This window comes from Cynocephalus volans, chromosome 6, assembly GCF_027409185.1.
Source record: "Cynocephalus volans isolate mCynVol1 chromosome 6, mCynVol1.pri, whole genome shotgun sequence".
Lineage (NCBI taxonomy): Eukaryota > Metazoa > Chordata > Mammalia > Dermoptera > Cynocephalidae > Cynocephalus > Cynocephalus volans.
The window spans coordinates 96,121,788-96,134,053 of NC_084465.1; the positions used below are offsets into that span (position 1 = coordinate 96,121,788).

The 12,266-nt window shown below is 61.5% G+C and overlaps 1 protein-coding gene across 1 annotated transcript; it reads right to left on the reverse strand.

The window, feature by feature from the left end:
• Nucleotides 1-1,944: 1,944 nt before the first annotated feature.
• Nucleotides 1,945-6,884, reverse strand: TEKT4 (tektin 4). Its single transcript, XM_063101439.1, has 6 exons — nt 6,351-6,884; nt 4,821-4,891; nt 4,406-4,549; nt 3,835-4,057; nt 3,003-3,157; nt 1,945-2,161 (listed from the first exon to the last, which is right to left on the reverse strand). The coding sequence occupies exons 1-6, from the start codon at nt 6,882-6,884 to the stop codon at nt 1,945-1,947; spliced, it is 1,344 nt and encodes a 447-aa protein (XP_062957509.1).
• Nucleotides 6,885-12,266: the final 5,382 nt, after the last annotated feature.

Here is a 12,266-nt window from a genome sequence, read left to right on the forward strand (position 1 = left end):
GGAGGGGCGTGGCTGCGTGTCCTGCCACCTCTGCCTGGTAGGTGCCATCAACGGGCTTCCAGAGGCCTCAACTTACTGTCTGCAGGAGGGGGACGAGCCCCATCTCTTGAGGGCCTGGGGCCTGGCAGCTGTGTGGAAGTGATCCCTAGCAGGAATCAGGGGGGGGCCGCCTGAGTCTGTTACCCCCACCTGGCATGGGCACCCTCCCTGACAAACCCACCGTACACACCTCCTCCCCCAGGAGGCCGAGGAGTAACGCAGCCTTGGTGGGCACCAGGAGCAGTGTGACATCTGGCGAGCTCAGGGTGAGAGGCCCCCTCCCCCATCCAGCCTCCAAGCCTCAGCCTGTGCTGCGGAAGCCAGGCCCCTGCCCTGGCAAGCCCCCTGTATTAGTCTGTTTTCTGTTGCTTGCAATGGAATACCTAAAGCTGGCTGATTTATAAAGAACAATTTGTTTCTTATAGTTCTGGAAGCTGGGAAGCCTCAGGTCTGGGTGCACATGTGGTGAGGGTCTTCTTCCTGGTGTGGACCCTCTGCAGAGTCCCGTGTTGGTGCAGGGTGTCACATGTCACCCTGAGCGTGACCGTATTGCTAGGGCTGAGCAAGAGCGTGTTCATGTGCCCTCCTCATAGAGCCACCAGTCCACACTCATTATAACCCACCCATCCATTAATACACTCATGAGGGCAGGGCCCTAGCAATACGATCATGTCCCCAAAGCCCCCAACTGCACCCTGCCACCTTGGGGATCAGGCTTCCACATGAGCTTGGAGGGAACATGTTCAGACCATGGCCCCCTCCCTGTCCCCAGCTCATACATAGCCTCGCCCAAACGTCCCCTATCCAGGCTGGTGATGGTCCCCAAGAACGCTCTCCAGCCTTCCGGCTCTGCCCCCGGGCGTCCGTGCCTGCCGGGTCAACATCGCTCTCCTGCAGCCGGAAGGCCGGGCCTGGATGGTGATTTTCCTTTCCAGCAGTGGTTTCTGGGGGGGGGGGGGGGGGGGGAGGGGGCCAGCAGGTGTCGGGGGGAGGCTGGGAGACTGGAGGGCAGCGGGGCCCATGCTCGAAGCTTACCCCAGAGGTCTGAGTAAGCTCCATGTGAGAGGCGCCCACCCCCTCCTCTCAGTGCCTCTGGCAGCAATTTCTACCTCACTGACCCTACACTGCTCAGAGGAGCTCCTAGCCCAGGGCTAGGTGTTCCTGTGCAGGTGGTGGGGGTGGCAAGGCCTGTACCTCTCCCCTCCCCTGCCCCCTCCAGGCTGGGACAAGAGTCCAGTGGGCCTGGGTCTCAGAGAGGGTCAGATAGGGGACTCCCCACCTACACACGCTCGGGTGTGAGCAGACCTTCTTCCTGGGGGCTGCTAAGGAGAGCTCCCTGCAACCCTGCTGATCCCCCATCTGAGCCCAGTGTGCCCTGGCAGTGGGAGTTGGCCTGGGCTGGGGGTGGGCACTGACCTGGGGAACGGGGAGGGGCTGCCCCAGAGAGCTCAGCCTGAAGATTCCCTCCCTGAGTCAGATCTGCTCAGCAGCATGTGGGGCTTCAGGCGGAGTGAGTACCCCCTCCCAAAAGGCATGTGAGCTGAGGCTAGGGGCCCCTTGGGGTGCCTGGGGAGGAGAGGGTGATGCTGTGATCCTAGAGGGTGTCCTGAGGCCTTGAGACTCCTCAGGGTGCAGGGACTGGTGGGGGCAGGAGGGAAAGCTGGGTGTCCCAGCTCTGGGCTGGACACGTTCCCCAAGGCTCAGGGACTCCTGGCCCTCATCTCCCGTGGGTTGGGACAGTGGGATCCCGGCTGCACAGGGGACTGAGAGGCCTGCCCAAAGGGACAGCAAGCAGAGGCCACACCCTGGGCCACAAGCCACAGGCAGACAGCTAACATGCTCTTTATTAGGGGGTGGGGGACAGGGAATGCAGGATGGGTCCCGTCCCTGGCTGGGCCCGCCCCGTCACTGGTAGCCGGCCAGCTGCAGGACGGTGGGGTAGCGGGCGCGGCGGGCCATGCACTTCTGGCGGTCTATGAAGAGGCTGTTGGTCTTGACAGCAATGTCCTTCTCCAGGCTCAGACGTGTGTCCTCCAGGTTGTGCAGCGACTGCTCTGCTTCCAGAAGCTTCTCCCTCAGCGCTGTGAGGGACATGTTCAGCTCCTCCTCCTCACTCACCAGCCTGTGCGGGGTTGGGGGGCATTGTGAGTCGGGGCTGCAAATAAATGCTGGGGACCCTGGGCGGGGAAGGGGTTCTTGCCAAGGTGCCGTAGAAGGACCCCAAAGGTACACCCATCAGAAAAGGGGCCCTAAAACGCTATAGGAGAGGGCGTGCGCCCCTCGATGGGTCCCCGGGAGCCGAGTGGGAGGGTCCTTGCGTGGAGTGAGTGGAGCCCTAGAAGGTAGTGGGGGAGGGGGCGCCCGAGTGCAACAGCGCCACTGTGTGGCGGTGACCAGCAGTGGCAGCGCAGGCTGGCCAGGACCTTAGCGCTTCTCTCCCTGGTGTATGGAGGTGCCAAGTTTTCTTGAATAAATTGAGAGGCCGGGAATGAGAAGAAGAGGGTACTTGTGCTTAGAAGGACAACTGGGCAGTCGACAAACCAGGAGAACAGAAGTCATGACCCACCCCTGACTCAAGCCAGGGATGCGGGTCATGCCTGCCAAGTCAGAGGTGTGGGTGGTGGCCTGTGGGGCAGGGCTGGGCCCAGCAGCCCTGTGGACTCAGGGAGCTCAGCCTGTCAGACCCCAAGATCCCTCACCAGGAGGACTAGCCAGCACAGGGCAGGGCACGCCATGTGGGAAGTGGCATCCCAGCGTCAGAGCCCAGCACTCTCGGGCCCCCACCATGGACTGCGTCCAGTGTCCAGTGCCTGTGCATATGCACATGCGAGGCTGCTGGCTGCCACCAGAGTCTCTCCTGTGAGCTTCTTCGGGGCGTGTGAGGGTGGGGGTGTTCATGGGAGCGATGGAGGCCAGGGAGACGGATTGGGGTGCTTGATGGTGCACAGGGCCACCCGGTGCACCTGTACTGGGCGGCATCGCGGCACAGCTCCACGTTGGGCCGGTGTGAGCGCTGGTACAGACGGGTCTGGGCCACTCGCAGGGGAGCCTCCTTGTCTTTGATGGCCTGCTTCAGCGCCGCAGCATTCTGCTCCTGGTCTGTGATCTCCCGCAGCGTCTGCAGAAGGATGGTGCCCATGGGCCCGAGCTGGCCTGGGCCTGGGGCAAGGAGGGTGCCAACATCCCACCCTAGCATATGAGAAGGGCCCAGCCAGCCCCTTCCTCCTTGCCTGGCTGGGCCATCTGAACCCCCACTGGAGGCGCCCCAGGACTGCGGCTGTGTCCAGCAGGGCAGCCCTGTCTACTGACTCTCTGGGAGGCGTGGAGTAGGGAGAATGTGCATGGACCCTTGAGCCCTCCAAGGTCACCCAGAGGGCTCTGGTGAGTCAGCGCACACAGCCTGTTGTCCCCTATCCTTGGACTGAGAGCCCCCAGCCCTGGTCTGAGAGCCTCAGCCTCGGTGGTCACCAGGCCCCCAACCCAGGTCAAGAATGCAGGGGACTGGGAGCAGTAGAGGCTATGCTGAGAACCGAGTCAGAGCCTGTTGGCTCCGGCCAGAGTTGGCGGAGACACCACCCTAGGCCCCATGCACCCCACCTCCACCCTCTATCCTCTGCCTCACACCTGGTCAGCAGACCACCCCAATGTCACCTGGTTTGACATTTGCTTAACCAGAGTCCAGAGAGGTGTGGACTGCCTGCTTCTGGGTCCCTCAAGGTGGGCGGGTCGGAAGGGGGACAGGCCTGGTGGTGACCGGCATGGAGAGGTCGCAAGCAGCAGGCCCCCGGGGCCCACCTGGCTCAGGTGGCGCTGCAGCTTGCCGCGCGCGTCCTCCAGCTCCTCGCAGCGCCTCCCAAAGGCCAGGTTCACGGCGTCGCACTGCAGCCGGAGGTCCTCCGCGGTGTCCTGCAGCACATGGTCCACCAGCGCCCGCAGGCCCACCGAGGCCAGGTGCTCGCGCTCCGCGTGCTGCAGGTTGTCCTGCGTGAACTTGGCCCACGTCTCAGGCGTGGAGGCGCTGCGGGCGGGGGGCGTGCCGCGGTCGGGGGGCGCCTGCCGACGGCTGCGGGGCCCGCCCGCGCCCCCCCTCTCACGCACCCCCACGTTCCCCAGCCCCCCTCCCGCTCCCGGAACCCCCCAGCGCTCCCTCCCCCCTGCACCCTCCCCCGCCCCCCCAGCCCTCCTTTTGCAGCGCCGCCAAGGACGGTGGTCTCGCGCCCTCTGCCGGCCGTATGCGGAGATGCAGCCCAGGCCCGCCGCCCGGGTCCCCTGGTGCTGGCGTGGCGCTGGGCCTGGGCAGGGGTCTTGCTCATGTCTCCGAGGGCCTTAGCGGCCGGAGCTGGCTGCCCCGGCAGGGTGCGCTCACCTCTCCTGGAGCTTGGCAGAGTGCGGGTGGCGCTGCACGGAGGTGTCCTCGCTGTGGTAGCGCGCGCAGGTCTCGTCGATGCTGTAGGCCTGCAACTTGTCGGACCAGTCCATCTCGCAGGTCTGCTTGTGCTCGCGGTTTAGCCTGGGGGCACGGGTTTGTGCCGGAGGGGAAGCTCAGTGCCAGGCCTCATCCGCCCGGGGTGGGTCCTCGCCTGGTCCTCCCCAGGCCCCTTCGAGCAGACGCCAGCTGGGCTCTAGACGCTCAGGCCCCTAGGCTGGGCCCCCACCCAGCCCTGACCTGAGACAACCCCCTGTTCTCTCTGAGCCTCCTGGTTGTGTCTCCTGATATCCCGCCCCAGGGCCAGCCCCACGGGTCGAGGTCAGAGGTCATATGTTGGACAGCCCTGAAGCACCTGATCTGGTTCATGGCTTGCATGATGGTCCGCTTCAAGAGTTCCTGAATGTTCCGGATGAGCTCGGCTTCCTGGGGGAGGAGGAGAGCCCGCCTGAGCACCAGAACCCCCTGCCCCTGGTCTCTGGTGAGGGTCTGAGGACGGCCCACTCTCAGCCCCTTGAACACTGGGGAGGAGCTGAGACTTGGGGCCTGACCCCTGGCTTGGTGCCTTGAGCCAGACCCGCACCCTGTTGATCCTCAGTCTTTTTTCCTGGAAAATGGGGGCATGAGCCCAGCTCTTTCTCATTGGGTCTATTCTGGGCTTTTGAACATTTATCTGGTGCATTGTAAGTGGGGTATTTTCTTTGGGGAACTTCTATGGGCCACTGAGAGAGTCACCTTGTGGCAGTTCCCATGCGCCTTGTCCTTACTCCACCCCCACCCTGGGCTTTGGGGTCATCCCGGCAGCGTCCTCACATACTGAGGGGCGTCAGCCTGCCCTTTTGCCCCTGGGACAGCCTCTGAGGACCCCAAGTCGTGGGGGACCAGATGCCCTCCCTGGGTATTCATTTGTGCATGAACCACCCTCTCCCTGTGACATGAGTTTCACCTCCATTGTGTTCTAAATTCACATGTGTCTAGTCCTGCTCTATTCTGTCGTCCGTCTCCTCACTCCTGCACCACCATTGGTGTTTCCATATCAAACAGGTGGAGCAAGGGCAAGGACTGGGGGTCCCTGGCTCAGGGCAGAGGGGTTTGCACAGGAGCCTTGGGAGCTCTTAAGAAGCTGTGAGGTGAACACGGGTCTCCCTGGGCCCCCTAGGCCTGCTGTTTACTACTTGCATCTCTCATTAATGTCCACAGGCCTGCAGCCCATTCACAGGGGAGGCCCCATTCACTGAGAGGAGGAGAATTCTGCAGAGCCAGGACCTGGGGCCAGGCCTGAGTCACCTCCTAGTCCTTCGTGGGCTGCCCCAAGGAAGCTCTTGCTGGGTTTGGAGAGTACAGGGGACTTTGGAGAAGGGAGGGGCTCTTTGAGGCTGGGGCTCTGTGTGGGATGCATGGGTACAAGTAGCTCCCAGCCCACCTGCTCCGGTCCACACCTGCAGCACTGGCCTGGCCTGGATTGCTACCTGGAGAGTAGCTGTCCCTGCCAGGGGCATCTGGGTGGGAGGGGGTCTTGTGGCTCAGCCTCAGGGAGAACAAGAACAAGCTTAATTTGCTTGAACTTGAAGTGGGCTGAAAGGGGAAGGGTTCCAAAAGAGGGTTGCTTGGAAGTCAGGTGCCAAATGGGGGCAAAAGCCACCTCCTGTGACTAAAGGAACAGGTCCCCAGTCCCCAGGGGTCCTGCATGTGCAGGGGGTGTGGGCTCTGTGTGTACCTGCGTACAGCCAGGTAGGCACACAGGTGCCAGTGCCTCTGCGCCCCTGTGGCCTGGGTTGTCCACGTGAACTGCCCAGAGCTCCCTCCCTCTTGGTGCCCCTGCGGCCCACCCTGGCCCAGTGCAGGGTGTGCTCCCTGGAGAAAGGCGAGGGGCGCCCAATGGCACCTTCAGCAGCTCCGTCTCCACGTGGTCGTGCACAAGGTCAGGGTGCTGGCGGCGTTCACGGCACTGCAGGTTGTCAGTGGCGATGGCGTAGGGCACTGCTGTGGCTTCCAGGGCACACTCCAGCCTCTGCTTCTGGGCCAGCAGCAGGTCGGTCTCAGCGATCAGCTCATCCACCTGACGCTGCAGCTCCGACTTCCAGTAGTGTGTGTCCTGCAGGCGCTGGCCCACCTTCTGCGTGGAGTCCTGCTGCGTGCGCCATGCCAGGGCCTGCGTCTCAGCCACCAGCTGCTGGCTCTCGTGTCGCTGCTGCTCCGACCGGTCGCGGTCCGCAAAGGCCTGGTGGTAGCGGGCGTAGCAGCTCTGGAACCATTCGTCCACCAGGTACTTGGCTGTGCGGAAGCCGGCGGTGGCCAGGCCTGAGGACGTGTGGGCACCCGTGTTGCGGGCCACATCGTACACCTTGGGGGGCAGCTCACACAGCTCTATTGTCTGCGGGGCCGGCTGCTTGGTCAGGAGCACGTCCGTCTGCGCCATGGTGCCGCTCCCCAACCAGTGGTCGTGGGGAGCGAGGGGGGAGGGTCGCTGGCACGGTCAGCCAGGCACAGTCAGCTGGGCAGAGCCAGCCACTCTGTCCCCAGAGCAGGTCACGACTCCTAGTCTCCCCGAGACACTGTACACACCAAGGCCCTCCTGTTGCTGGGCAACGTGGATCCCCCCCAGTGGGGGAGGGGGGGTTCAGTGGAGCAGAACTTCCCTCTTAAAGTACCAGCCAGTCCCGGGCTCTGTTCTGTCCTCAGGGGCAGGGGTGGGGGGCGCTGCCCAAAGCCCGCTGCCCCTTGTTGGTTCATCCACCCTTTGACTCCCAATTCCCTTATCTGAGCCTTGTCCTGTGCTGGGCTCTGGGATCAGCTCACTTTGAGACCCCGTCAGGGTGGAGGGGCTGGAGCTGTCAGGGGGGCCTCAGGGGAGCATTTGGGGGCACTGGTGGTGGCACTTTTATCCTAATATCTGCAGTGCTGCAGGTGGCTTCTCTCCGTGCCTCATGTCCCAGCACCGGCCCCAACACCATGCCTATGGCAGGCACCCACCGGGGCAGTGTCTGCTGGGACACTGGCCACATCTGCTCCTGGGACCACTGCCCAAGGGCCAGGCCCACATCATCTCCCGCTCCTCCTTCCATGTCCCAGCCGGGGTCTCTGCCAGGGCACGGTGGGGAGGTGGGCCTGCTCTTTGATGGGGAGTTGAATCTGGCCTCTGGGTGGGCGCCAGTGTCGGGGAGGAGGCAGGTCCCACCTGGGAAGGCTGTCCCCAAGGCCAACCAGGGCCGGGCTGCGTGGGCAGAAGCATGAGGGTCCTGGGGAGCCCCCAGCCCAGGGGCGATGCCCACTGTGGCCAGCAGAGGGTGCCATTGGCCATAAAATGCTGCCAGACACCTGCTCCTCTGGGTTCTGCATCCCCTCAGCTGGCCTGGAACACTCAGCCTGGTGGCCATTCAGCCCCTCTGCCTCAGCCTCTCTGGAGACACCCCCCAACAGTCCTCTTAGCAGGAAACTCACACCCCTCCCCCAGTGCATGTCCTGTAGCCCCTGCCTCCTCCATCCCCTCCCCCGCCACCTTTGACCAGGCTGTTCCTTCCTCCTGGCACCCCTCCCCCAGCCAACATCTGTCCCCTGAACTTCAGAGCCAGGCGACCTTGGGCAACCTCTCGGCTGCAAGCTCCAGGTACCCTGAGTCTTGCCTGCACAGGACTCCCAGGCTAATGGGGGAGATGGAGTCTCAGCACAGGCTCACCCAGTGACAGGACAGTCGCCAAGGCAGGGACTCTGGGCCTTCCTGGTCCCTGCGGCAGCAGCCCCCTCAGCCCCCAGCCTGCAGTCCAGAGGCCAGAGGTGCTCATGAAATGAAGACACCCCGGGAAGAGCTCCTGAGTTGGATCCTGGCTCTGCCCTTGTCAATCGTGTGGCTGGGCAAGTTGCCTGCTCCCAACCTCCGTTTCCTCATCTGGGAAGTGGGGTGACACCAGCCGTGTGGAGGGGCAGCCATGGGCACAGCTTGAGCAGAAACGGTAAGAGACCTGCCTGGTGTCCGGCCCCCTCAGCCCCTTCCTGCCCCATGCAGTGCCAGGACTCTGCCGGGAATCCCCCCACGTGGGGCTGTCATGGGTGAGGCCTGCACGGACTGGATGGGCACAGCCAGGAGTTGGGGGGCAGAGCTGCAGCTGAGCAGGGGCAGGTGGTGGGGCTCATTGGATTTGTTTGTTTTCAAGTTGCATTTGTGAGGGGAGAATTGAGCCCCGGGATGCGGGGAGTTTCCAAAGGCAGAATCCCCAGCACCTTTCTCCCCAGGCAGCCCTGTGGGACACCCTGCGTCAGGTCCACCCTCAAAGTGCTCCTCCCCTGGGGTCTGCTAGCCAGCGCAGGGCCCTCAGACACACATATGTCCTACTGGGTCTTGGCCTCACACACCCCAGGGTGTAGTCAGGGGGTGTCTGTTAGAAACCCCTGGTCAGGGCCTAGAGATGGGGAGGGCAGGGCAAAGGTCTCCCGGGGCTGGGCAGCCTCCAGGGTTGGAGGGCGGTGGGACTTGGCTCTGTGACAGGTGTCTCTGTGACAGGGACAACTTGGAGGGACAGAGGGGGCCACTTGGGGGTTGCAGGAGTCCACCCGCCCCAGTCAGTATCCTTCTTCCTCTGACCTCAGGCCAGCCTGGAGGTGGCTGCAGAACCAGTGACCCTGGCTGCAGAAGGACACTTCAGCTGCTGGGCTGCTGGGGCACTGACCTCGGACACTGGGTGGCTCATCCCCATCCACACAAAGCTGGGGACCTTGGTCTGGCCTGCAGCTCTCATGGTCCTCCCTGGAAGCATGTGTGACCATCCTCGTCCTTCCGTGGGGCTTAGATGCACTGGGGTCACCCTGGAACAGTGGCAACCCATGCCACATCCTGTCCCCAGGGCCCACTCCTGGTGCCATTAATGGAGTGGGCCTGTCCAAAGGACCCTCCTGCTGGGCCCAGCCCAGCCCCCTCAGAGACCCAAAGCCCCTCCCTCCTCCTGTCTCTGGGCGGAAAGTTGCCAGATGGGAGCCAGAGCCTCCGTCTCTACCACCGAGCACCCCCAGGAGGCCCAGGTGGCCACAACGGGCCCAAGGTCACACGGACGTGAGAGGGAGAGACACGGCCATCTGGCCTCCTCTAACCGCCCTACCTCGCTCGCTCCCACCTGGAATGACAACTCAAGGAGCCTCCGGTCCTCTGAGCAGACCCCCCCTGCCGGGTGGAGGCAGGTGGCATGTCCCTGTGCCATCTCTCCCACAGTCAAGGGAACTTTTTAATAACGAGAGGATTTGGAGCAGCTCAGACAGCCCTGAGCCTGGGCCCCTGGGGAGGAGACCTGCTCTGCAGAGTCATGGTGCCACCACAGCAGGTGCTGGGGAAGCCAGCGGGCAGGTGCCATGGTGCCCTGCACAGAAGGGGCCAGCCTGGGGCAGGGGGAGAGGAGGGAGCCCAGTGGCCCAGAGCGTGATCCAGAGGCCTAGAGGTTGGGCTTGGGGGAGGGAGGTTTGGGAGTGCTTCCTGGAAGAAGAGTCCTCTAGGCCGAACCTTGAAGGGCACACAGTCTGGATGGGAGTGGGGGCACTTGCAAAGCTGCAGGGAGATCCTGAGGTTGGGGGGTACCTCCCTGGTGGTCCCCAAGGCAGCTGTGGAAACCCCCCCACCCCCACGGAGGTGTCAAGCTGCAGTGAGATGGGAGGATTCAGGAGGGTGGACAAGGGGATGAGGATGGGCTAGGGGTAGCAGGAGGGCAGGGAGGGAGCCAGGAGCAGCCCAGCAGCCTGGCCGGCAGCGGAGGCCAGCACCGGACCCACGTCTCTCTGCTAGGCAAGCCGTGGAGGACAGGGAGGCTGACAGAGGGTGACAGTTCTCTCCACTCAGCTCATGTCCTGGCCTCTCCTCACCCAGGGGGGCAGGTGCAGATGGGTGGGGCTCTGGGATGCGGCATGTGTGAGTCAGTTTACCTGCCCCAGTGTGAGTGGCTGCATGTGGCTGTCTGAGCAGTTGTGTCCACCTTCAGGACTCGGGGGGTGCTCTGGAAATCCCCAGCATGGGTGGCATGTAATCCACACCCTCGAGGCTGTGTGACCTGGAGCTGGCACGTGACCGTGCCTCAGTTTTCCCATCTGTAAAATGTGGATAAGGACAGTTCCTCCCTCGTGGGTGTTAGAGGATGGAATAGGATGGCACGCAGTCCTTCCCAGGCAGTTCTGGGCCCGTCAGGTGGAGAAGCCAGCCCGGACTGGAGAGAAGACTGGATCCAGACCAGGCGGGGGAGGGGTCCTGACCAGCTCCCTATCCTGGGCCCCACCCAGAAAGGTCCTAGGCAGCAGGGGTTGAGCCGGACGCTGTCCCCTTGACCTTCCCTCTCACCCTGAACCTCCACCCTTCAGGCATATCCAAGTTAAATGGTTTTTAGAAGAAGCCATGAAACTCCACAATGAAACAAAATAGTGTGTAGACACCAATTGCAGTGGCAGACAAGTGTCTGTTGAAGGGATTGGAGGAATCGTCAGACGCAGATCGATGGGCCCCGAGATATAAAATCACTTTTATAAAGAGACTTCTGCCCAACAAAATGGAACAGGACAGAGATGAGATTTGGGAGGGAGGGCTGGGGCCTGGATGGGCACGGAGAGTGCCCGTGGGGACAGCAGGGGCATCTCAGCTCCTCCGATGGTGACCTCGTCAGCCGCCCCAACATGCCAGGGCCCCTCGGTCTGTAAATCACCACGTGGGCTGAGGTAGGAGCCTTTGTTCCTGTTATCACTGCTTGACTATTGTGGTATAAATCACATAACAGAAACTGCATTTTAAGCATCTTAAAGTATACAATTTGATGGTATTTAGTACACTCACAAGGTCACGTAATCATCACGGCTATCTAGTTCCACAATGTTTTCATCACCCCAAAAGGAAGCCCTAAGCCCACCAGTGGTCACTCGCCGACTCTCCCACCCCAGCCCCCAACAGCCCCTGATCCACTTCCTGTCTCTGTGGGTCCCCTCTTCTGGATGTTTCATATGAATGAAGTCATGCACTGTGTGATCTTCCATGACTGGTTCCATCACCAGCATGATGTCCATCCACATCGAGCGTGGGTCAGAACTTCGTTCCTTTTCATGGCTGAATAATATTCCATCACATGGACAGGCTGCATTTTGTTTACCTGTTCATCTATTCACCAACACTTGGGTTATTTCTGCCTTTTGACTATTGTGAACATGCCTGTACGCATTTTTGTTTGAACACCTGTTTTCAGTTCTTTTGGGTATGTTATTTTTACAATGGTAGACACCACTTGAAAAGTCTCAAAGACCATGACTTTGAAAACATGACAATGCAGGTGAAGGGCTTTTAAGCACCCCCTTTCTGGTGTCTTCAAAATAATAAAAATCTGAACTACCTGCCACGACTGCACACCCATCAAACTGGAAACAAACAACGAAAGTGCTAGAGCCCGCTGTGGGCAGGGCTGCAGAGAAGCGCACACTTGTTCATCCTGTGGGCCTCGTCAGTGGGTTCTGCTTTCTGGAAGAAAGTTTGATGGGAGCTCTCCAGAGACAGAAGCCACTCCTGGTCCAGACCCAGCATGTCCAGCCTTTGAAATCCAGCCCCAGGAAATAACTTCAAATAAAGGGGAGGATTTCTGAAAGGAAAGGAAAAAGCTGTTTGTACCAAGCTCTATCACGGTGGAATTTGTAACTGGAGAAAAGCAGAAAGAGGTGAAGCATCCAACAGGGAAGGTCTGGCCACAGAGAAGATTCAGTGTGCAGACACAGGGCGTCTGGACTGAGACAGACGTGCCATGTGTGGAGACACGTCCGTAAGACAATGTCGGCTCTAAGAAGTGGGTAAAAGCCA

What these genes read in the sequence shown, in the direction of transcription:
- TEKT4 (XM_063101439.1), bottom strand. Translation starts at nt 6,884, where the DNA reads ATGGCGCAGACGGACGTGCTCCTGACCAAGCAGCCGGCCCCGCAGACA. An exon ending in TCTGCCAAGCTCCAGGAGAG is followed by an intron (nt 4,058 to 4,405) that starts GTGAGCGCACCC and finishes CCCCGCCCGCAG; the next exon opens with CGCCTCCACGCCTGAGACGT. An exon ending in CGCGATGCCGCCCAGTACAG is followed by an intron (nt 2,162 to 3,002) that starts GTGCACCGGGTG and finishes AACCCCGCACAG; the next exon opens with GCTGGTGAGTGAGGAGGAGG.